The sequence below is a fragment of the Salvelinus alpinus genome, chromosome 2 (genome assembly GCF_045679555.1).
Source record: "Salvelinus alpinus chromosome 2, SLU_Salpinus.1, whole genome shotgun sequence".
Lineage (NCBI taxonomy): Eukaryota > Metazoa > Chordata > Actinopteri > Salmoniformes > Salmonidae > Salvelinus > Salvelinus alpinus.
In genome coordinates this window covers 84,961,006-84,988,158 of record NC_092087.1, presented here as the reverse complement: position 1 = coordinate 84,988,158, position 27,153 = coordinate 84,961,006, and the positions used below count along the sequence as shown (strand labels likewise).

Genomic DNA, 27,153 nt, shown 5'->3' with positions numbered 1-27,153 from the left:
GTATTAGGGGCACTACATGTAGTATTAGGAGCACTACATGTAGTATTAGGAGCACTACATGTAGTATTAGGAGCACTACATGTAGTATTAGGAGCACTACATGTAGTATTAGGGGCACTACATGTAGTATTAGGAGCACTACATGTAGTATTAGGAGCACTACATGTAGTATTAGGGGCACTACATGTAGTATTAGGAGCACTACATGTAGTATTAGGAGCACTACATGTAGTATTAGGAGCACTACATGTAGTATTAGGGGCACTACATGTAGTATTAGGAGCACTACATGTAGTATTAGATTAAGGTAATAATAAAAATACACTTGTAGGACACATTTCCTGTACATAAGGTAAAGACGAAACTAAAAACTATACATCAAAATGTAGAAAAACATCACACGACCTGTAGGTTTAGCAACCGAGATAGGGCTGTAAAATAAAAGGTATCCTGTGTTTACCAAGTTATTACTTAGAAATGACGTGTTAAAATGGTCCTTACCTAACTAATTGCAGAGTAATTACACAATAAAAATCAATTATTCAGTTCCGTAGGTTACTATTTTATTCATATATCCACTTCATCATCAATAATAAAGCCAATACACAACCGTACATAGGATATTAATACAAACAAGTGGTGGAGTTCAGTTAAAAACTGAAAGTCAGTCTGAATACCATCCTATTCACTAGGTAGACATACTTTTGGCCAGGGTGCCATATCAGACACAGACAAATAGTGCAGATAGATAGCATCACAACCCATTGAGATCGTTTATTCAAGTAATGTGGTATTTATTCAGTCCGTCCAGTTGAAATAATTATGATTCGAGAGGTTAAGACAGCAAGAAGGCAGATATGATAGGACAAAGGTAGTTACAAGAGATAGATCCGGGTCGTATTCATTAGTGCACACCGTAGCAAATCATAGCAGAACATGTTGCAACGAAAACAAGAGTTTCTTATTGAACAGGTTCAGAATGGCCGCCAGCCCTCCCGTTAAGGCATCATCAACTTGAATGGGGATGTCGGTTCGAGGGATTATGGGTGTAGTATGGTGTAATAATGACGCAAAACAGTGATTCACATCATTTACGTGGCTGCATTTGTTTTATTGGATGTAAATCTGATTATTTGAAGGATTTGGATTAGCTCAATAAATAAATACGTCAGGATATGTCAAGAAGAGGTCAATTGTACAAACTGCAATCCTCTGTTTCTTATCTTTTTCCAGACTTAATGTTTCTGAATGTATTTTCTATATAATTTGTCAGTCTCAGTACTGTTGTGCAAAGCTGATTCTTCCTTTCCCCAGGTTTTAGACTTTGACTTCATTCGTCTGTGAGGAAGAATGAAACTCTCAGACAGACATTCAGTCTCCAGTACAGATTGAAAGAGAAGAAACGTCGCTCTCTCTTCTTTTATCTCCCTCTCTCTGTGTGTCTATCTACCTCTTCCCCTCTCTGTGTGTCTCTCTACCTCTTCTCCTCTCTGTGTGTCTCTCTCTACCTCTGACAAACTATCAGGTGATGGACATTTGCTCTGAGCTTTTTCAAGTACATGTTTCATCTACACAATGATTACACCCCAATAGAAAATTAGTTTCTACTGAACAAATTGGTAGGTCACTCCCTGTTTCGTTCCATTTGCTTCTGTTGACGAAACGTTTTGCCACAGAATCGGCGTAATGAACAAACCCCTGTTGTGCCAGTAGTAGTACGATGTCCCTCTGTTCATAGAGGTACATCTGGGATTCCCATAGCATGCTCCCATCCCTGCCTCTGCCTCTCCTCTCAGTAGCCGTTGAGTAGTTGCTGTGCCAGGAGTTGGATGTTCTCCCTCTGTTCGTAGAGGTACATCTGGGTCTCCCACAGCATGTCCACCAGCACGGCGTCACTCACCTCATCCAGCATCACCTCCTGGGAGAGCTGGGGGCTCAGTCTGGGGGGGATGGGTAGGAGAGAGCAGGCTAGTTCAACAAGAGCACATACACCATAGTGTCACACAGAATGTTTTTAACCCGTTACACCTGTGGGAATCGGCCTTTATGGAATAAAGAATAAGTATGAAATGCATAACCCCTGTAGCAATTGAAAGGGAACAGTTTGGAGATAATGGGGAAATGATTAGACTGAAGGTGAGGACAACAGTTCACCTGACAAGACTGAATCTAAACACTTCACTATGTGCATTTTACATTTACTGTTCTTTTCGCTGCATTTGTTGACAACGAAAACTGAAAACACTCTGGATACATTCAGTAACATGATTAGAATATTCCTGGAAAACATGGGGTAGGAGCAACATAAGACTTTTTTTTTTTTTTTTTTTTTACAAGGGTTTCAGTGAGGACTAACTGGAGTCTCCAAGTGGACACACGTCTCCAGAGTGTGAACAGTTTCAACTATAAGGTGTTGTTTGGAGCTCTCCTAGCTGTGCCGTTGAGGAACTTGATCAAGCACACCTGTAGTTGATTTGTTTGGAACACAAACCTGCAATTACTGTTGATGTTCACACAATCCAAAAACAGTCCATTATAAATATTAATTTGGGTCAGGTGGGCATCATGTGAAAGCTTGTTCCCTTGCCAACATGACTAGTTAAGTTATAAAATAGGATCTTACAGTGTCAGGCTTTCACAAGGCAAACAGATTGTAATTTAGGTGCCATAGAAAGGAGTCCGGAGTGCATTCAGGTGTCGCGCCACATTCCCTTCACAATAAACAAACACAGGCTGATTGTGTTCAGGACATCCCAGGGTATGACGCCATGTCGTCTTGTAACTGAACAACAAACCGTGATCATAAAAACGCTGACACTGTATACGACATGAGTTTCACTGATTTGCAGACCAAGTGCACATTTACACCCACAGGTGTCTGCCTGCTCGTATGACATCATATATTAGAATCCTCAAGGGCTCCATCTTTCAAAATACGTCCAGTCATCTTCATTTACAGCGTTTCCCCTCACCAAGACAAAACGTTTGCAAAGGTTGCCTAACTAGCGGGAGGGACGGGGGCAGCTTGTTGCTGCGCGTGGTGCTGAAGTGCAGAACACCTGTCAGTCAAACCCCACACAGAGCTGTGAAGCAGACCCTGACCTCTGACCTCATGTATATCACTGTACTGCCACTAAGTTCCAGTTTAGGTGCTTATTAGAGCCCAAATCTACCATTTTCAACCCGTTTCTGGGTACGAGTGCAAAGGGTTAAAACTTTCCATTTCCAATGTACAACAGAGACAGACACTATACATACATTGAGTGGACAAAACATTAGGAACACCTTCCTAATATTGAGTTGCACCCCCTTTTGCCCTCAGAAAAGCCTCAATTCGTCGGAGCATGGACTCTACAAGGTGTCGAAAGCGTTCCACAGGGATGCACAGGCCCATGTTGACTCCAATTCTTCCCACAGTTGTTTCAAGTTGGCTGGATGTCCTTTTGGTGGTGGACCATTCTTGATACACACGGGAAACTGTTGAGCGTGGAAAAACCCAGCAGTGTTGTAGTTCTTGATACACTCAAAGCAGTGCGCCTGGCACCTAATACTGTACCCCGTTCAAAGGCACTTAAATCGTTTGTCTTGCCCGTTCACCATCTGTATGGCACACATACACAACAACCCATGTCTCAATGCTTAAAAATCCTTATTTAACCTGTCTCCTCCCCTTCATCTACACTGATTGAAGTGGATTTAACAAGTGACATCAATAAGGGATCATAGCTTTCACCTGAATTCTCCTGGTCAGTCTACGTCATGGAAAGAGCAGTTGTTCTTAATGTTTTGTCCACTCCATGTATATGAGTGGGATTCAACGTGCCATATGACCACTAGTATCAGTATGACGAGGTTAGTGTCAGGCTGACCTGTGGTAGACAGTATCAGTATGACGAGGTTAGTGTCAGACTGCCCTGTGGTAGACAGTATCAGTATGACGAGGTTAGTGTCAGACTGACCTGTGGTAGACAGTATCAGTATGACGAGGTTAGTGTCAGACTGACCTGTGGTAGACAGTATCAGTATGACGAGGTTAGTGTCAGGCTGACCTGTGGTAGACAGTATCAGTATGACGAGGTTAGTGTCAGACTGACCTGTGGTAGACAGTATCAGTATGATGAGATTAGTGTCAGACTGACCTGTGGTAGACAGTATCAGTATGACGAGGTTAGTGTCAGACTGACCTGTGGTAGACAGTATCAGTATGATGAGGTTAGTGTCAGACTGACCTGTGGTAGACAGTATCAGTATGACGAGGTTAGTGTCAGACTGACCTGTGGTAGACAGTATCAGTATGACGAGGTTAGTGTCAGACTGACCTGTGGTAGACAGTATCAGTATGACGAGGTTAGTGTCAGGCTGACCTGTGGTAGACAGTATCAGTATGACGAGGTTAGTGTCAGACTGACCTGTGGTAGACAGTATCAGTATGATGAGATTAGTGTCAGACTGACCTGTGGTAGACAGTATCAGTATGACGAGGTTAGTGTCAGACTGACCTGTGGTAGACAGTATGACGAGGTTAGTGTCAGACTGACCTGTGGTAGACAGTATGATGAGGTTAGTGTCAGACAGTATGATGAGGCCAGTGTCAGACTGACCTGTGGTAGACAGTATCAGTCATCTCACACCAGGACCTGGCCCTGTCCACAGCACAACCATCAGAGTCTGTACACTGACAGACAGGAGGAGGGAGAGAGACAGAGGAAATCAGTGTATGTTGCAGATGAGTAATATAACAGGGACCTCTTCATACAGGGACTAACTACTAGGACATTGGTTTCAGAGCGGAAATGTTGAATGAAAATGTGAAGATTTTTTTTATATGAATTACTATAAAAAATTTGTTTCACCAATTCAAACAGTGAACTAAACAGTATTCCTGGATAAAAGGTCACTCACAATAAATCAAAATCAACCAATCGTTAAACCAACTCACGCAGTCCACCAGCATCTTGCCCAGTTCCTTGGCGCCTACAAAGCTCTTAGCCAGTTCCAGAGGGTTGGAGGGTCTGAACACGTCGACAGAGTTCACCACTACCTGGGGAGGCTTACCTGTCCCAATAAACATGACATAATATTACACCTCCATATGATTTCTACATATTATAATATACCAATATAAAGCTCTTACCTGTCCCAATAAATATCATAATATACACATCCATATGATTTCTACATATTATAATATACCAATATAAAGCTCTTACCTGTCCCAATAAATATCATAATATACACATCCATATGATTTCTACATATTATAATATACCAATATAAAGCTCTTACCTGTCCCAATAAATATCATAATATACACATCCATATGATTTCTACATATTATAATATACCAATATAAAGCTCTTACCTGTCCCTAAAGAAACTACCACACCTAGACGCTGCACCTCTGATCCACGCCCCTACATTCAAAATAAAGAGAGAGAGAGAGACAGAGATGTTAAACAGACGAGTCAGTACAAAAGGAACATTTCAGATGAAACTTCTTAGAGTCACACCTCTGCTTTCAGGGATTTGTTGTATTGGTGGATCTCAGTCATGGCATCCAGTGTCGGGTTATTGGCCAGCAGCCCTCCGTCCAGAAACCGCCCCATTGGTCGGAAGTAGGTGGGGGCGGCGCCACTGGAACGGGCGGCTCTCCACACGACCTGCTCTGATAGGATGAGAGGGTTGGGGCTAAGCATCAAATCAACCAATCAATCAGACAAAATCATGATTGATGATGAAAAAAGTTCAAGTGAAATTGGTGAGGCGTGAGAGCAGATTCACCAAGCATCTTCACTGTGACCCTTTCACCTCCACACACTCAGAGAGAACAGGCATCACACACACACACACACACAGAGAGACAGAGACCAAACACACAGACCACACACACTGACATAACACACACACAGAGACATAACACACACCTTGATCTGTCACCTTCCTACGTTTTTTAGCAGGTTCCTGAGTGTATCCAACTATCAACACATCCTCATCCTCCCATCCTGAAACAACAACACACACACTCATACCACCACCAGATGGAAACACAGCTGGCCCTGACACACACACTCCAAACAACACCGACACTCAGACCACAGGGCGAACATTATCAATCAAATGTATTTAAAAAGCCCTTTTTACATCAGCTGATATATCAAAGTGCTGTACAGAAACGCAGCCTAAAACCCCAAACAGCAAGCAATGCAGATGTAGAAGCACGGTGGCTAGGAAAAACTCCCTAGAAAGGCAGGAACCTAGGAGGAAACCTAGAGAGGAACCAGGCTCTGAGGGGTCAGTCCTCTTCTGGCTGTGCCGGGTGGAGATTAGAAGAGTACACGGCCATTATCACGTCACACACACTGAGGTAGAACACAAACACAGCCTGCCCCCCCACACTCTGTTACCTTGTGGTATGGTGAGGGGAAGGAAGTTGGCTGTGGCAGCGTAGGGGCGTTCTCTGGGCAGGGAGGGGGGGTCGTAGTTCCTAAAGAGATGGAGCTCTCCTGGATGTCTGTCTGCCAGCACACTGGTTACCATCACCCTGTGGAGAGAGACAGAAACACACACACAGAGACACAGTGACACAGAGAAACACATACAGACAAACAATATTAGAGAAAGGATCCTTCAGGATGAGAGAACATTCATAGCTCATGAATATACAATTTAAACTAATGAAATAGTGTTAGTATTACAGCAGCACCCTGAGTTGACCAATCAGACAAAGCCAGAGTGTTTCCATGGTTACCTGGGGTGCCGTACGTCTGTCATCATGGTGTTCTCTCCGAACTCTTTTTTCAGGAAGTCCTCCAGAGGGGCCGACTCGTAGGGTCGCGACCCCTTGAACACCTGCTCCTTCATACGGAAGTAGAGGCATCGCAGATACTCCATATCCTTACCTAGAGACAGAGAGAGAGAGAGAGATTTACCTCATATCCTTACCTAGAGAGAGAGAGAGAGAGAGAGATTTACCTCATATCCTTACCTAGAGAGAGAGAGAGAGAGACGAGAGAGAGAGAGAGACAGACAGAGAGACAGAGAGACAGAGAGACAGAGAGACAGAGAGACAGAAGAAGAGAAGAAGAGAAGAAGAGAAGAAGAGAAGAAGAGAAGGAGAGAAGGAGAGAAGGAGAAAGAGAAAGAGAGAGAGAGAGAGAGAGAGAGAGAAAGAGAGAGAGAGGGGAGAGAGAGAGGGAGAGAGAGAGGGAGAGAGAGAGGGAGAGAGAGAGGGAGAGAGAGAGGGAGAGAGGGAGAGAGATTTACTCCATATCCTTACCTGGAGAGAGAGAGAGAGAGAGAGAGAGAGAGAGAAGAGAGAGAGAGAAAGGAGATTTACTCCATATCCTTACCTGGAAAGGTACGACAGCATCTCACAAACAAACACGTTCAATGTTGAAAGGGTTACGGTTCAAGGCTGCTCTTTAAGAAGTTAGGGACAACTTTGTATGAAAAAAAACAATCCATTAAAAATATTAAGGACCACATCAACTATATAAAACACATACATAACACCATTTGAGTTTCTCTGCACACACGCAGTGTCAGCTCACCATGGGTGATAGCCAGGGCCAGTATGCCCCCTGTGCTGGTCCCAGAAACCCAGTCAAAGAGTTCCTTGATGGGCCTGCCTGCCTCTTTCTCCAGGGCGATTAACAACTGGATCAGAACCAAGCCTTTAATGCCCCCTCCATCCAGACACAGCAGTCTGTCTATCCTAGAGAGGAGAGGAGGCCATTAGAGTGACTCTTACACAGCAGGAGAAAGAGGAACAAGCCATTCAGACAATATATAAAAGTAATTTGTCTATATTGTACACTTGACTATTCATTCAAACTGGTGTAATAATTAATCAACCAACCAAGGAATCACAGATCAGCAGTACTTTGAAATAAGACAAAACTGATAAATATCTAAATAACCAAAATAAAATACACAGAAACGTACTTCCTTCTTCCTGTTTTGAACCCGTCGACTTCCTCCCGGCCACGACTCATTGCTCCCACCGCCGCCGCAACGTGCATGATGTCCTCGAACCCTATCGGCCAATCACAGACAAGGACCCAGGTCTAATCAACCAATAGGAGCGCAGAGTGGAATGGAAGAGGAGGGACAGAGAGAAAGGGATGAGCCTGGGGGAAAAGGGAGTGAGAGAAGTGGGAAGAGACAGAAGAGAGGGGAGAAGTAACAGCATAATTCAAAATGCAGGGAGAGAAGAGAGGGATGAATATAAACATGGAGCGATAACAGAGGGAAGGATGAATTAAAAACAAAGCAGATGAATGTTCAAAGGGGCTGACAAAAATAAAAAAGGGAGGGAAAAGAAAGAAAAAAGAGAGAAAAGGAGAAAGTCTTCAAAAGGGGAAGACCATAAGGTAAGGAGGATCACGATGCCGGAGAGAGGGATAGTGGGAGACTTCAGTAACGAAAAGAGAGAAAACAAAAAGAGGGGATGAAAGAAAGGATAAAACACCATCAAATAAAGGAGGGGTCAGAGAACAGAGAGGGAGGTTCTGGGGTTGGGGGTCAGAGAAGAGAGAGGGAGGGAGGTTCTGGGGTATTGGGGTTGGGGGTCAGAGAAGAGAGAGGGAGAGAGGTTCTGGGGTATTGGGGTTGGGGGTCAGAGAAGAGAGAGGGAGGGAGGTTCTGGGGTTGGGGGTCAGAGAAGAGAGAGGGAGGGAGGTTCTGGGGTTGGGGGTCAGAGAAGAGAGAGGGAGGTTCTGGGGTTGGGGGTCAGAGAAGAGAGAGGGAGGTAGGTTCTGGAGTATTGGGGTTGGGGGTCAGAGAAGAGAGAGGGAGGTTCTGGGGTATTGGGGGTCAGAGAAGAGGGAGGGAGGGAGGTTCTGGGGTATTGGGGTCAGAGAAGACAGAGGGAGGGAGGTTCTGGGGTATTGGGGTTGGGGGTTGGGGGTCAGAGAAGAGAGAGGGAGGTTCTGGGGTTGGGGGTCAGAGAAGAGAAGAGAGAGGGAGGGAGGTTCTGGGGTATTGGGGTTGGGGGTCAGAGAAGAGAGAGGGAGGGAGGTTCTGGGGTATTGGGGTTGGAGGTCAGAGAAGAGAGAGGGAGGGAGGTTCTGGGGGTATTGGGGTTGGGGGTCAGAGAAGAGAGAGGGAGGGAGGTTCTGGGGTATTGGGGTTGGGGGTCAGAGAAGAGAGAGGGAGGTTCTGGGGTTGGGGGTCAGAGAAGAGAGAGGGAGGGAGGTTCTGGGGTTGGGGGTCAGAGAAGAGAGAGGGAGGGAGGTTCTGGGGTATTGGGGTTGGGGGTCAGAGAAGAGAGAGGGAGGTTCTGGGGTTGGGGGTCAGAGAAGAGAAGAGAAGAGAGAGGGAGGGAGGTTCTGGTGTATTGGGGTTGGGGGTCAGAGAAGAGAGAGGGAGGTTCTGGGGTTGGGGGTCAGAGAAGAGAGGAAGGGAGGTTCTGGGGTATTGGGGTTGGGGGTCAGAGAAGAGAGAGGGAGGGAGGTTCTGGGGTATTGGGGTTGGGGGTCAGAGAAGAGAGAGGGAGGTTCTGGGGTTGGGGGTCAGAGAAGAGAGAGGGAGGGAGGTTCTGGGGTATTGGGGTTGGGGGTCAGAGAAGAGAGAGGGAGGGAGGTTCTGGGGTTGGGGGTCAGAGAAGAGAGAAGGAGGGTGGTTCTGGTGGGTTGGGGGTCAGCGGGTGAAAGATTAAATGGTATCAGGGCCTGTATTCATAAAGCATCTCAGAGTAGGAGTGCTGATCTAAGATCAGATCCCCTCTATCAAACTCATTATGATCAGAACGGCAGAACTGATCCTAGCACTCCTACTCTGAGATGCTTGATACATATGGCCCCAGAAGGAGAAGGGTCAGAGAGACATTTGGGGATTGAGGATGGGGGGGGGGGGGGGGGCTTTACCTATGCCTGGTGAGGAAGCAGCCTTCTTGGGGGGAGGATGGGGGTTGAGGGGGGAGGAGGGTGGGGCGCACCGCTCTACCCCTACACTACACAGCATGTTCAGTAGCACCTTTCTGTTGGAGCCTTCAGTCAATCAACACACCAAGCCACGGGGTTAGAGACATGCACACACAATGATAAGAGAGAGAGAGAGAGAGGAGAGGGGAGGAGGAGAGGGGGGGTGAAGGGATGGAGAGTGAGAGAAAGAGGTAGATAGGTGGAGGTTGAGAGAGAGAGAATGAGAGAGTGAAAGAATAGGTCGGGAGAGAGTGGGAAGAGAGAGCAAAATGAACTGATGAACTTTAGCAAAGCATTATTCAATTTCACAAACAGTCAGTTACAGAGAGAGAAAGAGAGAGACAGAGTGCTAAAACAGATCATACAGGCATTCACACATGACACACAAACAATCACATGCAGATTTGAACACCACGCATCGTTTCCATAGAAAGACATAGATAACATGTAGTATTTTGTATTGAGATATTATCAATCAATAAAAACGATATAAATGTATAACCATGGCAACCACAACAGAGGGGTTGATTGACATGGACAATAACTTCAAAAATACAGAAATGAACACCAGGCGGCAGGTTTGATAGGATGTAGATAGCTTTCAATACGACCTGCTAGCTAAAATCCCCGCTTGCTCACGTTAGCTTGTTTCAACTCTGACTTGCAAGCTAACGTTAGCTAGCTAGCATTCGAAGTCTGACGGTTCTCATGAACGTTTATTGTGTAATGTAAAAATAAATGAAGGATCCAACTATGTTGGTAATTTGTCTCACGTCTCACTACTGCAGTATGCTACTGATTGTCCGTGTGCTAGCTAAGAGCAACAAACCCACACAAGCTAAACGTGAAAGCATCCAGCACTGATTAGCTTTCATTAGCTAGCTTACATTAGCTATATTAATGCTATAAACCACTGATAATGTTTTGAAATAACATATATTTCTTTGATTGTATATACATAGTCTTAGCAAGCTCTTTGGCAGCAAGCTAAGCTTTTTTTAGCTATAATATTCAGCTACCTCGCTAGCTTTACAAACGTTAGCTTAGCTGACAACCTGTCTCAGGCTGCTGGCTTCCTAAGTGACAGTGGCTGACAAACCAAGTGTTGGTGAAAAAACCCAGGAAACTGTAATTCCCAGAAAGTCCCCCGCAATTTGACCCACCCTCGAGCGAAAGGCCTATGATCATTTCAGCACATTTCAAACAGCTGATTAATCAATGTAATCGAGCAATGAGCAGGGTTCACATGATCAATGAATACAATATACTGTAGTTAATGTTATATTAATGTTCACACAGCCCTAACATAACATATGCATGCTATATCATCCACAATAACACATGCTTTTGAATTCATTAATATCCACATCAACATTAGATTGTTGTTGTGTTAGGATTCATTCATCTGCTGGCTTGTGACGTCAGCGTTTTATAAAGGCACCAAGGAACTAACACTCCTCTACTTTTCTCATTAATTCATCCATCCATTCATTCCCTTTGCTCACTCTATCCCTCCATCCACCTACTCTATTCCCTTCCCTCTCGACCCCCCCTCCAATCCCTCTCACCTTTACTAGTGCGTGATGCTTTGAGTCCAGGTGTCTCACCCTTTCCCCCATCCTCCTTTTTCCCTCCTTCCTCTCTTTCTTCCCTCTCACCTTTACTAGTGCGTGCTGCTATCAATCCGGGAGTCTCTCCCAGGTCATTGTGCATCTCCACGTCGGCTCCAAACACGATCAGAGCCTTGATCAGTTCCATGTGGTCCATCTGTAAGTAGCGAAACAGCAGGGTCAGAGAGAAAAACAAGGGGTCATGAAGGGACCATGTAGTGTCCAAATTCTAACCCGAGACCGTACCCCTAATCATTCCCGTCTAACCCTAGGCCGTACCCTAATCATTCCCGTCTAACCCTAGACCGTACCCCTAATCATTCCCGTCTAACCCTAGACCGTACCCCTAATCATTCCCGTCTAACCCTAGGCCGTACCCCTAATCATTCCCGTCTAACCCTAGACCGTACCCCTAATCATTCCCGTCTAACCCTAGACCGTACCCCTAATCATTCCCGTCTAACCCTAGACCGTACCCCTAATCATTCCCGTCTAACCCTAGACCGTACCCCTAATCATTCCCGTCTAACCCTAGGCCGTACCCTAATCATTCCCGTCTAACCCTAGGCCGTACCCCTAATCATTCCCGTCTAACCCTAGGCCGTACCCCTAATCATTCCCGTCTAACCCTAGGCCGTACCCCTAATCATTCCCGTCTAACCCTAGGCCGTACCCCTAATCATTCCCGTCTAACCCTAGGCCGTACCCCTAATCATTCCCGTCTAACCCTAGACCGTACCCCTAATCATTCCCGTCTAACCCTAGACCGTACCCCTAATCATTCCCGTCTAACCCTAGGCCGTACCCTAATCATTCCCGTCTAACCCTAGACCGTACCCCTAATCATTCCCGTCTAACCCTAGGCCGTACCCTAATCATTCCCGTCTAACCCTAGACCGTACCCCTAATCATTCCCGTCTAACCCTAGACCGTACCCCTAATCATTCCCGTCTAACCCTAGACCGTACCCCTAATCATTCCCGTCTAACCCTAGACCGTACCCCTAATCATTCCCGTCTAACCCTAGGCCGTACCCCTAATCATTCCCGTCTAACCCTAGACCGTACCCATAATCATTCCCGTCTAACCCTAGACCGTACCCCTAATCATTCCGATATCCATCCTGCCCTGCCATTTTCGAAAGCCAAGTCTATAAACAGATCACTGACCGTTTCGAATCCCACCATACCTTCTCCGCTGTGCAATCCGGTTTCCGAGCTGGTCATGGGTGCACCTCGGCCACCCTCAAGGTACTAAACGATATCATAACCGCCATCGATAAAAGACAGTACTGTGCAGCTGTCTTCATCGACCTGGCCAAGGCTTTCGACTCTGTCAATCACCGTATTCTTATCGGCAGACTCAATAGCCTTGGTTTCTCAAATGACTGCCTCGCCTGGTTCACCAACTACTTCTCAGACATAGTTCAGTGTGTCAAATCGGAGGGCCTGTTGTCCGGACCTCTGGCAGTCTCTATGGGGGTACCACATGGTTCAATTCTCGGGCCAAGTCTTTTCTCTGTATATATCAACGATGTCGCTCTTGCTGCGGGTGATTCCCTGATCCACCTCTACGCAGACGACACCATTCTGTATATATCTGGCCCTTCCTTGGAAACGGTGTTAACTAACCTCCAAACGAGCTTCAATGCCATTCAACACTCCTTCCGTGGTCTCCAACTGCTCTTAAATGCAAGCAAAACTAAATTAATGCTCTTCAACCGATCGCCGCCCACCCGTCCAGCATCACTACTCTGGATGGTTTTGACTTAGAATATGCGGACAACTACAAATACCTAGGTGTCTGGTTAGACTGTAAACTCTCCTTCCAGACTCACATTAAGCATCTCCAATCCAAAATGAAATCTAGAATCGGCTTCCTATTTCGCAACAAAGCGTCCTTCACTCATGCTGCCAAACATACCCTCGTAAAACTGAGCATCCTACCGATCCTACTCAACAAATTGGATGCAGTCTATCACAGTGCCATCCGTTTTGTCACCAAAGCCCCATATACTACCCACCACTGCGACCTGTACGCTCTCGTTGGCTGGCCCTCGCTTCATACTCGTCGCCAAACCCACTGGCTCCAGGTCATCTACAAGTCTCTGCTAGGTAAAGCCCCGCCTGATCTCAGCTCACTGGTCACCATAGCAGCACCCACCCATAGCACGCGCTCCAGCAGGTATATCTCACTGGTCACCCCCAAAGCCAATTCTTCCTTTGGCCGTCTTTCCTTCCAGTTCTCTGCTGCCAATGACTGGAACGAACTGCAAAAATCACTGAAGCTGGAGACTCATATCTCCCTCACTAGCTTTAAGCACCAGCTGTCAGAGCTGTTAACTCGAAATGACACAACGACAAGGTTCCAGTTTAACAAAGTTTACTATACGAACACATTACAAGGTAGCCATTCCACTCCAGGCTAGGTCGATCAACTACAAGACGCCCTGCGCAGGCGCACTCTTGACTGAGTGATAGCCCCGTAATAACAGAAATATAGGGATACTTAAAACATGAACTTAACAAGAGCAGCTCACAGATCACTGCACAGCTCATCTGTAAATAGCCCATCCAACTGCCTCATCCCTATACTGTATTTATTTATTTATCTTGCTCCTTTGCACCCCAGTAGCTCTACTTGCACAATCATCTTCTGCACATCTATCACTCCAGTGTTTAATTGATATATTGTAATTACTTCACCACCATGGCTTATTTAATTGCCTTACCTCCCTTATCCTACCTCATTTGCACACACTGTATATAGACTTTTTCTACTGTATTATTGACTGTATGTTTGTTTATTCCATGTGTAACTGTTGTTGTATATGTCGAACTGCTTTGCTTTATCTTGGCCAGGTCGCAGTTGTAAATGAGAACTTGTTCTCAACTAGCCTACCTGGTTAAATAAAGGTGTATATATATAAAAAAAAAAAAAATAAGACTGTACCCCTAATCATTTCCATCTAACCCTAGACCGTACTAATCATTTGTCATATTGTTGAGGGGATTCATATGTTTGAGATAAAGAGGAAGGTTACCGAAGCATTAAACTCCCACTGAGTGCAACAAACACACCCTCCCTCCCTTCGTAGCCAGAGGCAGGGCCGTGTTTCCTCTCTGTGTTTAACACACACACACACACCCGCCCTACCTTCATAGCCAGGGCTGTGTTTCCCCTCTGTGTGTGACACGCACACACACCCTCCCTTCATAGCCAGAGGCAGGGCTGTGTTTCCCCTCTGTGTGTAACACACACACACCACACACACACACACACACACACACACCCTCCCTCCCTTCATAGCCAGAGGCAGGGTTGTGTTTCCCCTCTGTGACACACACACACACACACACATAAATCACACACACCCTCCCTACCTTCATAGCCAGAGGCAGTGACGTGTTTCCCCTCTGTGACACACACACACACACACACACACACCCTCCCTACCTTCATAGCCAGAGGCAGGGACGTGTTTCCCCTCTGTGACACACACACACACACACACACACACACACACACACACACACACACACACACACACACACCCTCCCCACCTTCATAGCCAGATGCAGGGCTGTGTTCCCATCCTGACCCTTGAGGTTGGGTTCCCCCCCGTGTGTGAGCAGCACCATGGAAGCATCGAAGCGCCCCCTCTTGGTCAGGACGTGCAGTGCACTCTCCCCTGTCTTACTGAGGTAGTTCACCAAGCAACCTCGCTCCAGCAGCGTACGACACATCTAGGGGGGGAGAAGTAGAGGGGGGGGGGGTAGAGGGAGGGGGGAGGGAGGGGTGAGAGGGAGGGGGGAGGGGTAGAGGGGAGGGGGGGAGAAGTAGAGGGGAGGGAAAGCATGATAGCACTTAGCCATGTTTAACACAGACTTGTAAATAATATCTGTTTGACCATAACTTGATACATAGAAACAAGTAGGTACTTCAGGTTTCAGTACGTTTAACTAGCAACAGTAGTAAACATGTTGTCTCCCACAGAATGATGCAGCGCCCCCTTGGCCCACTCAGTGTAGTTTTGTCAAACGTTGGATCTCCACAGCGAGATGCATTCACCCAAGTTTCCTGTTTCTCATGAGGAGAAGCATATACAGTACAAAGTGTCATGACTGGATCTCAACAGGACAGGAGAAATGCTTGTTTAAAGTTTCTCAGTTCAGCTGATTACTATATCGCCCCCTTTGGGCCAATCAGTGTAGTTTCGCATATGCCGGATCTCTATGGCAAGACACATCATTCACCCGAGTTTCGTTTAAAAAATAAAAATAAATCAGGCTAGTGGTGTCTGAGATATCGCGTGTGACTAACGTACGTACCAGGGTTTCCGTTAGGAAAAAGACGCCGGACAACATGACCGGCAAGATTTTAATTTACCGGACATTTGAGAGATTTACCGGACCCATTTGCATTGGGTGCGTAACCCAGTAGGGCGTCCACCCACAATGCTCATGGTAATTCATAGTAACATTACGTGCAACTCCTGTAATGAAGCAGCCAATACAGCGTCATTTGCCAAAATGCAATTTGTGGGAAAACACTAGGAAGTTTCTAATATGACTAGGATTGTGTCTTTGGCTTCTGGACAACGAAAGAACGTCAAAAACTAATAGAACAGGAGAGAAATGCTAGTTTCAATGGGGAAGACTTCATAAAATAATTGCTTCCATGTGTGTATGGTGGGATTTTGACGAGGCTACTTCAAAGCAAGGTAAGACATGCCTCATAATATGAAGTAAAACTTTCAGGTTTAAAACAATGAAGTATATGTTTTCAAAATGCATACTGCCTCCAGCTCACACTGTAAAGTGGTGGGTGACACGCTGATAGCTTCCCTACCGTTGCTTATGCACTTGATTGGGAGGCGTATTTCAATTACCAGTTGACAAATTAAAAAATAATAGCAATTCTTTTCACAAAATTAGGCTAATTAAACTATAGACGGACAATTTGGCAAGCAAAACATTTATCGTTTTTACATCGGCCAAAAGCCGGTAAATGGAAACCCTGGTAAGCATGTTAGTAGGTACGAACGGACGGAAACAGATCCAAAGTTCCTCAAATTTTATCATGGAGGATCAATTAAAATACTTTATCACAATTCATTTTGGGTGAAAAAGTGTAAGTGTTCCCCTCTACCTCCGCAGTCTTGCACCAGTGTAGGGGGGTTCCTCCATAGACGGCATCTTCTACCTGTAGCTGACCTGGGTCTGCATCCAGGACTGCCTCAGCACAACTAGAGAGGGAGAGAGGGAGGGAGAGAGGGAGGGTGAGGGAGCGAGAGAGGAGGGTGAGGGAGCGAGAGAGGAGGGTGAGGGAGCGAGAGAGGAGGGAGAGGGGTAGAAAGAAGAGTGAGAGAATTGTAAACAATGTCGTGGAATCTTGTTTGACCTTTCCAGCGCCTTCACATCTGCAAACACTGTGGTGAAGACAGGAGCTAGGGGGGGTAGATTTGGGACGGGGCAATCTCCTCTCACCACTCTACCACCAATCAGTGTTCTCCATTCTCCCTTAGCTAATGAAAGACCCAATCAACATTCATCACCATTCCCTCTTCGCCAATCAGTGCTCTCACCCCTTCTCACTGTACTTCATGGCGGCGTGGATTGGGTAGCCACTGCCCCCGATGATGTCACAACGAGCTCCTCCCCCCAGGAGAGCGTTCACGGCCTCTACCCTCCCAAGGCGACAAGAAACATGGAGGGGCGTCTCCCCCGCCCCGTTCAGCTCATTCACCCCCGCACACATCCTACTGCACAGTGCCTAGAGGGAGAGAACAAAAGCAGACACATTTTAATAGGGACCTTGCTGTAATTTAGACATTTTAATTGCAATGTATACGTTTCTGATGAAGGCCATCAATATACATTTTAAACTTGAAAAAGCGAATAAAACATTGCATGTTTAACTCAAATCAAATCAAATTTCATTAGTCACATACACATGGTTAGCAGATGTTAATGCGAGTGTAGCGAAATGCTTGTGCTTCTAGTTCCGACAATGCAGTAATAACCAACAAGTAATCTAACCTAACAATTCCACAACTACTACCTTACACACACACACACAAGTGTAAAGGGATAAAGAATATGTACATAAAGATATATGAATGAGTGGTGGTACAGAACGGCATGGCAGATGCAGTAGATGGTATAGAGTACGGTATATACATATGAGATGAGTACTGTAGGGTATGTAAACATAAAGTGGCATAGTTTAAAGTGGCTAGTGGTACATGTATTACATAAAGATGGCAAGATGCAGTAGATGATATAGAGTACAGTATATACATATGAGATGGGTAATGTAGGGTATGTAAACATTATATTAAGTGGCATTGTTTAAAGTGGCTAGTGGTACATTTTTACATAATTTCCATCAATTCCCATTTTTAAAGTGGCTGGAGTTGAGTCGGTATGTTGGCAGCGGCCGCTAAATGTTAGTGGTGGCTGTTTAACAGTCTGATGGCCTTGAGATAGAAGCTGTTTTTCAGTCTCTCGGTCCCTGCTTTGATGCACCTGTACTGACCTCGCCTTCTGGATGATAGCGGGGTGAACAGGCAGTGGCTTGGGTGGTTGTTGTCCTTGATGATCTTTATGGCCTTCCTGTGACATCGGGTGGTGTAGGTGTCCTGGAGGGCAGGTAGTTTGCCCCCGGTGATGCGTTCTGCAGACCTCACTACCCTCTGGAGAGCCTTACGGTTGTGGGCGGAGCAGTTGCCGTACCAGGCGGTGATACAGCCCGACAGGATGCTCTCGATTGTGCATCTGTAGAAGTTTGTGAGTGCTTTTGGTGACAAGCCGAATTTCTTCAGCCTCCTGAGGTTGAAGAGGCGCTGCTGCGCCTTCTTCACAACGCTGTCTGTGTGGGTGGACCAATTCAGTTTGTCCGTGATGTGTACACCGAGGAACTTAAAACTTTCCACCTTCTCCACTACTGACCCGTCGATGTGGATAGGGGGGTGCTCCCTCTGCTGTTTCCTGAAGTCCACAATCATCTCCTTTGTTTTGTTGACGTTGAGTGTGAGGTTATTTTCCTGACACCACACTCCGAGGGCCCTCACCTCCTCCCTGTAGGCCGTCTCGTCGTTGTTGGTAATCAAGCCTACCACTGTAGTGTCATCCGCAAACTTGATGATTGAGTTGGAGGCGTGCATGGCCACGCAGTCGTGGGTGAACAGGGAGTACAGGAGAGGGCTCAGAACGCACCCTTGTGGGGCCCCAGTGTTGAGGATCAGCGGGGTGGAGATGTTGTTACCTACCCTCACCACCTGGGGGCGGCCCGTCAGGAAGTCCAGGACCCAGTTGCACAGGGCGGGGTCGAGACCCAGGGTCTCGAGCTTGATGACGAGTTTGGAGGGTACTATGGTGTTAAATGCTGAGCTGTAATCGATGAACAGCATTCTCACATGGGTATTCCTCTTGTCCAGATGGGTTAGGGCAGTGTGCAGTGTGGTTGCGATTGCGTCGTCTGTGGACCTATTGGGTCGGTAAGCAAATTGGAGTGGGTCTAGGGTGTCCGGTAGGGTGGAGGTGATATGGTCCTTGACTAGTCTCTCAAAGCACTTCATGATGACGGAAGTGAGTGCTACGGGGCGGTAGTCGTTTAGCTCAGTTACCTTAGCTTTCTTGGGAACAGGAACAATGGTGGCCCTCTTGAAGCATGTGGGTACAGCAGACTGGGATAAGGATTGATTGAATATGTCCGTAAACACACCAGCCAGCTGGTCTGCGCATGCTCTGAGGACGCGGCTGGGAATGCCGTCTGGGCCTGCAGCCTTGCGAGGGTTAACACGTTTAAATGTTTTACTCACCTCGGCTGCAGTGAAGGAGAGCCCGCAGGTTTTGGTAGGGGGCCGTGTCAGTGGCACTGTATTGTCCTCAAAGCGGGCAAAAAAGTTGTTTAGCCTGTCTGGGAGCAAGACATCCTGGTCCGCGACGGGGCTGGTTTTCTTTTTGTAATCCGTGATTGACTGTAGACCCTGCCACATACCTCTTGTGTCTGAGCTGTTGAATTGCGACTCGATTTTGTCTCTGTACTGGGACTTAGCCTGTTTGATTGCCTTGCGGAGAGAATAGCTACACTGTTTGTATTCGGTCATGCTTCCGGTCACCTTGCCCTGGTTAAAAGCAGTGGTTCGCGCTTTCAGTTTCACGCGAATGCTGCCGTCAATCCACGGTTTCTGGTTTGGGAATGTTTTAATCGTTGCTGTGGGTACGACATCGTCAATGCACTTCCTAATGAACTCGCTCACCGAATCAGCATATTCGTCAATATTGTTGTTGGACGCGATGCGGAACATATTCCAATCCGCGTGATCGAAGCAGTCTTGAAGCGTGGATTCAGATTGGTCGGACCAGCGTTGAACAGACCTGAGCGCGGGAGCCTGTTTGAGTTTCTGTTTGTAGGCTGGAATCAACAAAATGGAGTCGTGGTCAGCTTTTCCGAAAGGGGGGCGGGGGAGGGCCTTATATGCGTCGCGGAAATTAGTGTAACAATGGTCTAGGGTTTTTCCAGCCCTGGTAGCACAATCGATATGCTGATAGAATTTAGGGAGTTTTGTTTTTAGATTAGCCTTGTTAAAATTCCCAGCTACGATGAATGCAGCCTCAGGGTGTGTGGTTTCCAGTTTACAAAGAGTCAGATAAAGTTCGTTCAGGGCCATCGATGTGTCTGCTTGGGGGGGAATATATACGGCTGTGATTATGATTGAAGAGAATTTCAATCTGCGAGTGAGATCGTGACTATTCCCTCCAAATGTGATCTGAAACCCCAGGCTGAGAATCCCTTCAAAAGAACAGAAGGAAGGAATAGCAGAAGGACTGCAGCAGTCTTGTAGCTGAACTGAATGCAGAGAACAGACAGCGTTGTGTACTAACAGCTATAGAGAGGTGACCCAGAGTCCTCAGTCTGACCTGTATAACAGCAGCCGGGTCCTGTCCCGGTCCTGACCGTTCTGGGCCCCGGCCGCAGCAGAGTAACATCTGGGATACACGGATCGGAGACACTGAGCTCTAGTACTTCAACATGTACACTGCAAAGCAGGGGTGCATTCAATAGCAATCAAACGGAAGAAGGAAACAGGCCAAAACAAGCAGGGACCCAGCTGAATTTGTCCAACGAGAAACTCTCTTTTGCTACAGTGCGGACTAATGAGACCACCCAGCACTGCACTAAAAGAACTAGCACAGCCCTGCCTTCGCAGTAGTGTCAAAGTCCCCTTTCTGAGACTGGCTACCTGTGACTGGCACAACAACCCGGGTCCCCCACCCGCTGCCTGGTTTATGTTAGCCTGCCATTAACCTGACGTAACAGGCATGAGAGAAACGCCTGAGCGGAGTTCACACATTTTCAGTAGAAAAAGGAAGCTAGGTTGAAAATAGCTGTATCCCTGGAAACCGGAAAATCGGGTTGTTGGGTTGTTGTCGGGTTCTTGGCAACTAACATACGAAGTTAAATATTTTGTCTTGCCCATTCACCCTCTGAATGACACACACACACAATCCATGTCTCAATTGTCTAAAGGCTTAAAAATCCTTCTTTAACCTGTCTCCTCCCCGTCATCTCACTGCTTGAAGTGGATTTAACAAGTGACATCAATAAGGGATCATAGCTTTCCCCTTGTCATGGAAAGAGCAGGTGTTCCTAATGTTTTGGATACTCACTGTGGACGTGTTTAACTAGTAAACAAACAACAATTTCACCAACTGGGGACATTTTGTTAGTCCCCATGAGGTCAAATGCTAATCTAGGGTGTTTAGGGTTAAGGTTAGAATACGTGTTATAATTGCGTTAAGGGTTAGGGTTAAGGTAAGAGTACGGGTTAGGTTTAAGGTTAGATTGGATTTTGAATGGGACTGAATTGTGTGTCCCCACAAGGTTAGCTGTACACTACTCTGTGTGCGTGTGTGTGTGTCACACCTGTATAATAGTAGCCGAGTCCTGCTTGGCGGCACAATGCATTGGCGTCTCCCCGTTCTTGTCTTTGATGTCGGTGCGAGCCTGGCACTCCTCCAGCAGCTCTCTGACACATGCCACTTCCCCCCGCTCACACGCCAGGTGTAATGGGGTCTGACCAGCACCGTCCCTGGCGTTTATCTGGCTGGAGAGGGTGAGGAGTGTGAAGTATCAATATGATGAGGGAGAGAGGAGGGGAAGGGAGGAAGACCATCGCTCATTTTAAAATCAACATATTCCCTATTGCTTAAGCCACAATATTGGTTAACCCAGAACTAAAGTCTCATGTAAATTGGTCAGCTGCTCGATTAAGTTCTGGGTCCATATGTGTTAAGAGATGAAGAGATGCCAGAACGAGGAGCTCCACCTGCTCTCTCTCTCTGCTGGTTACGGGCTGAATGTCCCGTCCCCTTCTGAAATGCTAAACACCTGTTAAATGGTGATTTGTCCAAATAACCAGTGACGAAAACCCCAAACACCAGAAGTAGTGCTGCTTGTTATCTCACCCATCACATTCCTTCCTGACAGATTCTACAGTAGCAGTTCTGTTGACGCAGATCTGTCCGAGGGATTACTCACGCCCTATTGCTTTACAGCAACTCTTTGGTAATAACATGCTTATAACCACTCATTACATGCTTATAGCCACACTTTACAACCTCACCTCTGGACGTGGTTGTGCTTCAGGCATTCCCTCAGGCCCGTATCCACGGCGATGTGGGCGGAGCTCCAGTCAGCGTGATTACGGAGGCAGTCTACTATTGGCTGGACTGCCTCTGGCTTGGGGAGGGGGAGGGTCTCGTAGAAGGGACGAAGCTTGAGGGCGTACTGGGGGAACCAGTTCATGGCGTCCTCCTCGGAGTTGACCTGAAACAACCTAGGAGACAGGAAGTGGAGATGTCAACCGCAGGTCAGCTGACCCCTGACCAAAGGCGGTCCATTATACAGGCAAGATAGTCGATTAACAATGGAAATATATGTCCTCAAAGATGGAATGCAGGCGTGAGGAGGCGAGATTAGGTGGGACCATTCTAGACAATGAGAGGGCAGATATGCATGTAAACAAAAGGCCATTGCGATATAGAGGACTCATCTTTGTATCAGTGCCATTATAGCATCTGTGACAACCTCAATGGTGTTGCCCAGGCTATCTCCATTTTAAAGTAGACAATTTTCTTCTTCATTGGCTGATTGCTCCGAACTGATTAGGAATCCCCACACAGTTGACTACTTTTAAAAAATGGTGGAAGCCCTCAATCGCAATGTCCATGTTAAAACAGGTTATATCCATGATGAGTCCTCTATGACAATAGGCACAACTGTTGTTTTTTTCTTGTTTTTTCAACGTTGCTGAAATGCCACGTGCGTCCACTTATATTAGCACAATCCTAACCATTAGGAAAGTTCTAGTCGATCAAATAAGCCTCGCGTAGCAATTTAGCATATTCGACACTCATTGAGCTCCATTCAAACATTCCTCACTTCGTGGGCTTATTTTTCATGGACAGATTTTGGGCGGAGTGAAAACTCTCGTTTCACCTCTTCCTCTCTGCATTCAGATGTTCTACTCTTCTTCCCAAAGTTTCATGACTCACTCCCCCTCGGAAAGCCTACGGACGGGGAAATAAAATACAGTGAGTGAGTGCACCCTTTGCTGGGAAGGAGAAGTAGGAAATCGGAACTCAATTCTATCTGTGAAAAACGTGCATGTGATCTGTAAATATGAACAAATACGTTCAATTACAAGCCTAGTTTAGCCAAGGAGAAAACACTGACCTATATAGGGAGAAAGACAGTATCCTTCCTGGCTTGCCATGATTGGCTGAGCTAATGGGTGGGGCTGGATATGCCGAGAGACGAGTCCTGATTAGTCTCATGTCACAGGCCAGGGACCGATAGCGCTGGAACTTAGGCTTACTAGTGTTTTAACCATGAATCTTTCCTACAACGGCCAAAGATGTAACATACGTTTCCCAGAACACCACACAGAGAGAATGGTCACTAAGTGCATTGTTGGAGCATGTGTCCATACTGACAGGATCGAAAGAAAGGGAGTGCTGCTCTCGGATCAGCTTTCTCCACTCAAATATTTCCTCAACATTAGAATTATTTCACAATACTGACAACGGATCAGCTCCTAGAGAGATATTACCACCTACGGCTGCAAATATTGAGGCGGGTTATTCTAATGCTTACCCTATGATAAGGCACTAAATCAAGATTTGGCACATTATTGGCTACACATTATGAATTAAATTGAGACAAATTACAGACAGTAGACTACAAGTAGCAAAATAAACATGAAATGTATTTCAACATGATTGAAATAGGCCTATAGTCCACTGTTTATATTTTAATGCAGTCATCTCGTTTTTTATATATATATATATATATATATATATATATATATATATACATACATACACACGTCGCTTATATCAATTGCAAAGACATTGGCAACTTCATATTTGTAGTCAACTTTTGTTATCGGAGAGACGGATAAACCATGTGATTGTATGTTTAGCTGAGATCTTCTGTGTATTAAGTGATGCGGGAGGCGGGGAAAAAACATCTACGACACACTTAACTGTTCTACGATTGGCCTGGGGCAGGCGTTAGATTACCAGCGTTTTCAAGTGCAACGTTAATAACGATCGTTTGGGGAAACAGCTCAGAGACGCTCCTACAAGGCTGCGGAGACGCTCCTACAAGGCTGCGGAGACGCTCCTACAAGGCTGCGGAGACGCTCCTACAAGGCTGCGGAGACGCTCCTACAAGGCTGCGGAGACGCTCCTACAAGGCTGCGGAGACACGCTCCTACAAGGCTACGGAGACGCTCCTACAAGGCTGCGGAGACGCTCCTACAAGGCTGCGGAGACGCTCCTACAAGGCTGCGGAGACGCTCCTACAAGGCTGCGGAGACGCTCCTACAAGGCTGCGGAGACGCTCCTACAAGGCTACGGAGACGCTCCTACAAGGCTGCGGAGACGCTCCTACAAGGCTGCGGAGACGCTCCTACAAGGCTGCGGAGACGCTCCTACAAGGCTGCGGAGACGCTCCTACAAGGCTGCGGAGACGCTCCTACAAGGCTGCGGAGACGCTCCTACAAGGCTGCGGAGACGCTCCTACAAGGCTACGGAGACGCTCCTACAAGGCTACGGAGACGCTCCTACAAGGCTACGGAGACGCTCCTACAAGGCTACGGAGACGCTCCTACAAGGCTACGGAGACGCTCCTACAAAGGTTCTAACAATGACCTTTGTCTTGAGATGCTCTTGGGAAACCAGACCCTGGTCAGGATATTGATGATCTTCGCTACCGCAGATTTCTGGAAAGATATACAGTTATGGACAACTGCAACGGTGTTGCTACAGGTCTCGACATCGCTGCCCTGAATTTAGCAGGTGCTATGGACAAAGCTCCGTGGGAGAAGGTTTACTTAGAGACTACTTTCTGGAGGACAATGCCATGCTGACTCACGTGAATTCTTAAAGAGATGTTTGGGGCTAAGGCTTAAAAAAGGTATTGAACGAAGTCGAATGGGCGTAAACAAAGATGGGCTCTAGCCAGCAAGTATGAAAATCGCAGAAAAATCTTCTTTTTTTTTAGGTCTCTCCACCTCCATCCTCCTCCATCACACTCTCCTCCTGTCTCCTCCTGTCCTCTCCCATCCCACTCTCTCTGCCCCCCAACCCACCTCAAGGCGACGGTGGGCGTATCAGGGCACTTGAGCAGGCAGTCCCAACTCTGACAAGGGGTGTTCTTGTACAGCACCATGCGTCCCTCCTCCTTCAGCTTGACTTTCCCCCCTCCGCTGTACTCCGACAGTGGTACTTCCCTGACGCGGTAGGGGTTGGAGAAGAGGTTGGAGACAGCGGACACAGTCTCCATGACTCCCCTTAGAAACTGCATGGTGGTGGCCTGTGTACAGAGAGGAGAGAGAAAGGAAGTTAGGAAGAGGCTCTGTCTCGTTTCATTCTTCAACAATACCTCACATTCTCTCTGCTTGCTTCCTTCTCAAAACCCATCAGAATAGAAGGTTTGAGGGGAGGGTCCTTGGACCTCCTCCTCCAATATGGTTGAGAGTTAGGCCTAGGCGAGGAGAAAGGATGCAAGGAATCAAGCAAGGACAGATAAGGGTTGATAAGAGTGCAGACAGGGATGGTAATCAGCAAGATTGGTAATGGTAATCGTGTGATTCCACATGAAAATACAGCCAAATTCTTCTATGGATTACATTTTGTGAAAATCCCCAAAATCATGGTCTGTCTTGGTTCTAGTTCAGAGAGGAATCACTCTACTGCAAACAGTCAATATTTGAATGTGTGTACAAAGGTCATAATTATGTTAACCTGATCTGGTATCTTGAGTAGTTCACTCTGGTCTATCAACAACAACACTGATGCAATCAGACTTGGGTTCAAATACTATTTGAAATCTTTCAAATACTTTGAGCATTCGCTTCAGCGTGTCTGTAGTGCCAACCCCAAATGGGTGGGTTTTACACATCTGGGACTATTCTGTTGGTTCCATTTCACAAGACAAGCTCAATTGAACACCGGTAAATTAAACAAAATATGTCTAAAATAGTATTTGAACCCAGCCCAGCATTTGGTCCCACCCACTCCCTTGTGAGACTCAACCATGTCCCAACTGCATAGCTAAGCAGCATTATGTGCTTTGCTTGACTAAAAACAACAAAGGGGGGGAGGGGGGGTGGTGACAATCAAAAACTGAAAGCAAAAGTTTATTTCTGAACTGCCACAGCTTGTGGAGTCAATGTGGATTGCTTTGCCTTTAGTCTATTTCCATTGCAAACCTCTTGAATGCTAAGGCATTGTCTGGCTCCTTATTCAACGTGAACAAGCGGTGCCATTCATGCAATTCATGAGTCCTGCCATATGACTCGTATGACTCTCTCAGTCCAGTCTTTGAATCAATTTGGCACACATAACATAGCTAGCTTCGCTTAGCTACCGATACAGTCATGGGCAGAATAGCGATATATAACTGACACTGAATGTATATTCTTTCAATTGGAAACAAACGCATTTATGCAAAATCTTGTACGTGGTATGCTTTCATTGTACTCTTATCTACGATAATCGGTTTAGTTTAGGAAGGAGCTCATCATAAACCTTACCTGATTACTGCGACTCCACTCCACCAGTGACTGACGACTTTTGATGGATCATCAACAACCCGCAGGCGTTCAACCAACCTTGCTGCAAATCTTGATTGATGTGAGCTGCACCAATCAGTGAACACGCATTGGAAGGCGTTGTCTGAAAATACGCAATTGTGGAAAACCAATAAATTAGAGGAGGGGACCCAGACTGACTGCGTATACGGACGAAGCGGTCTACCACAGCCTTGTTCTTTCACACTCTAAAAAATGGTTAATTAGAGGATTTAGAGAGAAAATATGACCCTGGATCTGTGTACAGTGGCGTCACAGATTGAAGCAGTATTTTTCGTAGACATAATAGAATAGAATATTCTAGTTTATTGTTCTCCGGGTACATTTTTTGCACTTCTCAAATCGAGTTTTATTAGTCACATGTTTAAAAAACAACAGATGTAGACTAACAGTGAAATGGTTACTTATGGAACCTTTCCAACAATGCAAAAAACATAAAGAGACATAATAG

The 27,153-nt window shown here is 46.3% G+C and overlaps 1 protein-coding gene across 3 annotated transcripts; it reads right to left on the bottom strand.

The window, feature by feature from the left end:
* Positions 1-541: 541 nt before the first annotated feature.
* LOC139544937 (85/88 kDa calcium-independent phospholipase A2-like) lies at positions 542-26,895 on the bottom strand. Of its 3 annotated transcripts, XM_071352163.1 has the most exons (18): positions 26,646-26,895; positions 25,200-25,423; positions 22,167-22,379; positions 21,467-21,647; positions 17,121-17,308; positions 16,685-16,781; positions 15,097-15,279; positions 11,582-11,690; positions 9,867-9,989; positions 7,945-8,035; positions 7,551-7,714; positions 6,749-6,899; positions 6,405-6,541; positions 5,511-5,665; positions 5,363-5,414; positions 4,940-5,055; positions 4,602-4,675; positions 542-1,940 (listed from the first exon to the last, which is right to left on the bottom strand). In XM_071352163.1, exons 2-18 carry the CDS (start codon positions 25,412-25,414, stop codon positions 1,793-1,795), a joined length of 2,397 nt encoding a protein of 798 aa, XP_071208264.1. In that variant the 5' UTR covers positions 25,415-25,423; positions 26,646-26,895; the 3' UTR covers positions 542-1,792. The 3 variants fall into 3 exon arrangements, with proteins under 3 accessions (XP_071208264.1, XP_071208273.1, XP_071208284.1); XM_071352172.1 differs by lacking the exon at positions 9,867-9,989 and having other exon boundaries at positions 26,646-26,800; XM_071352183.1 differs by lacking the exons at positions 542-1,940; positions 4,602-4,675; positions 4,940-5,055; positions 5,363-5,414; positions 5,511-5,665 and adding an exon at positions 5,776-6,002 and having other exon boundaries at positions 26,646-26,801.
* Positions 26,896-27,153: the final 258 nt, after the last annotated feature.

Bases quoted from the DNA above. Each gene is read 5' to 3' on its own strand.
- LOC139544937 (XM_071352163.1), bottom strand. From the start codon at position 25,414: ATGCAGTTTCTAAGGGGAGTCATGGAGACTGTGTCCGCTGTCTCCAAC. The intron at 16,782-17,120 runs GTGAGAGCACTG...CTCCCTCTCTAG, and splicing joins ATGAAGTACAGTGAGAAGGG to TTGTGCTGAGGCAGTCCTGG. The intron at 5,666-6,404 runs GTAACAGAGTGT...TCATCCTATCAG, and splicing joins TCCCCTCACCATACCACAAG to AGCAGGTCGTGTGGAGAGCC.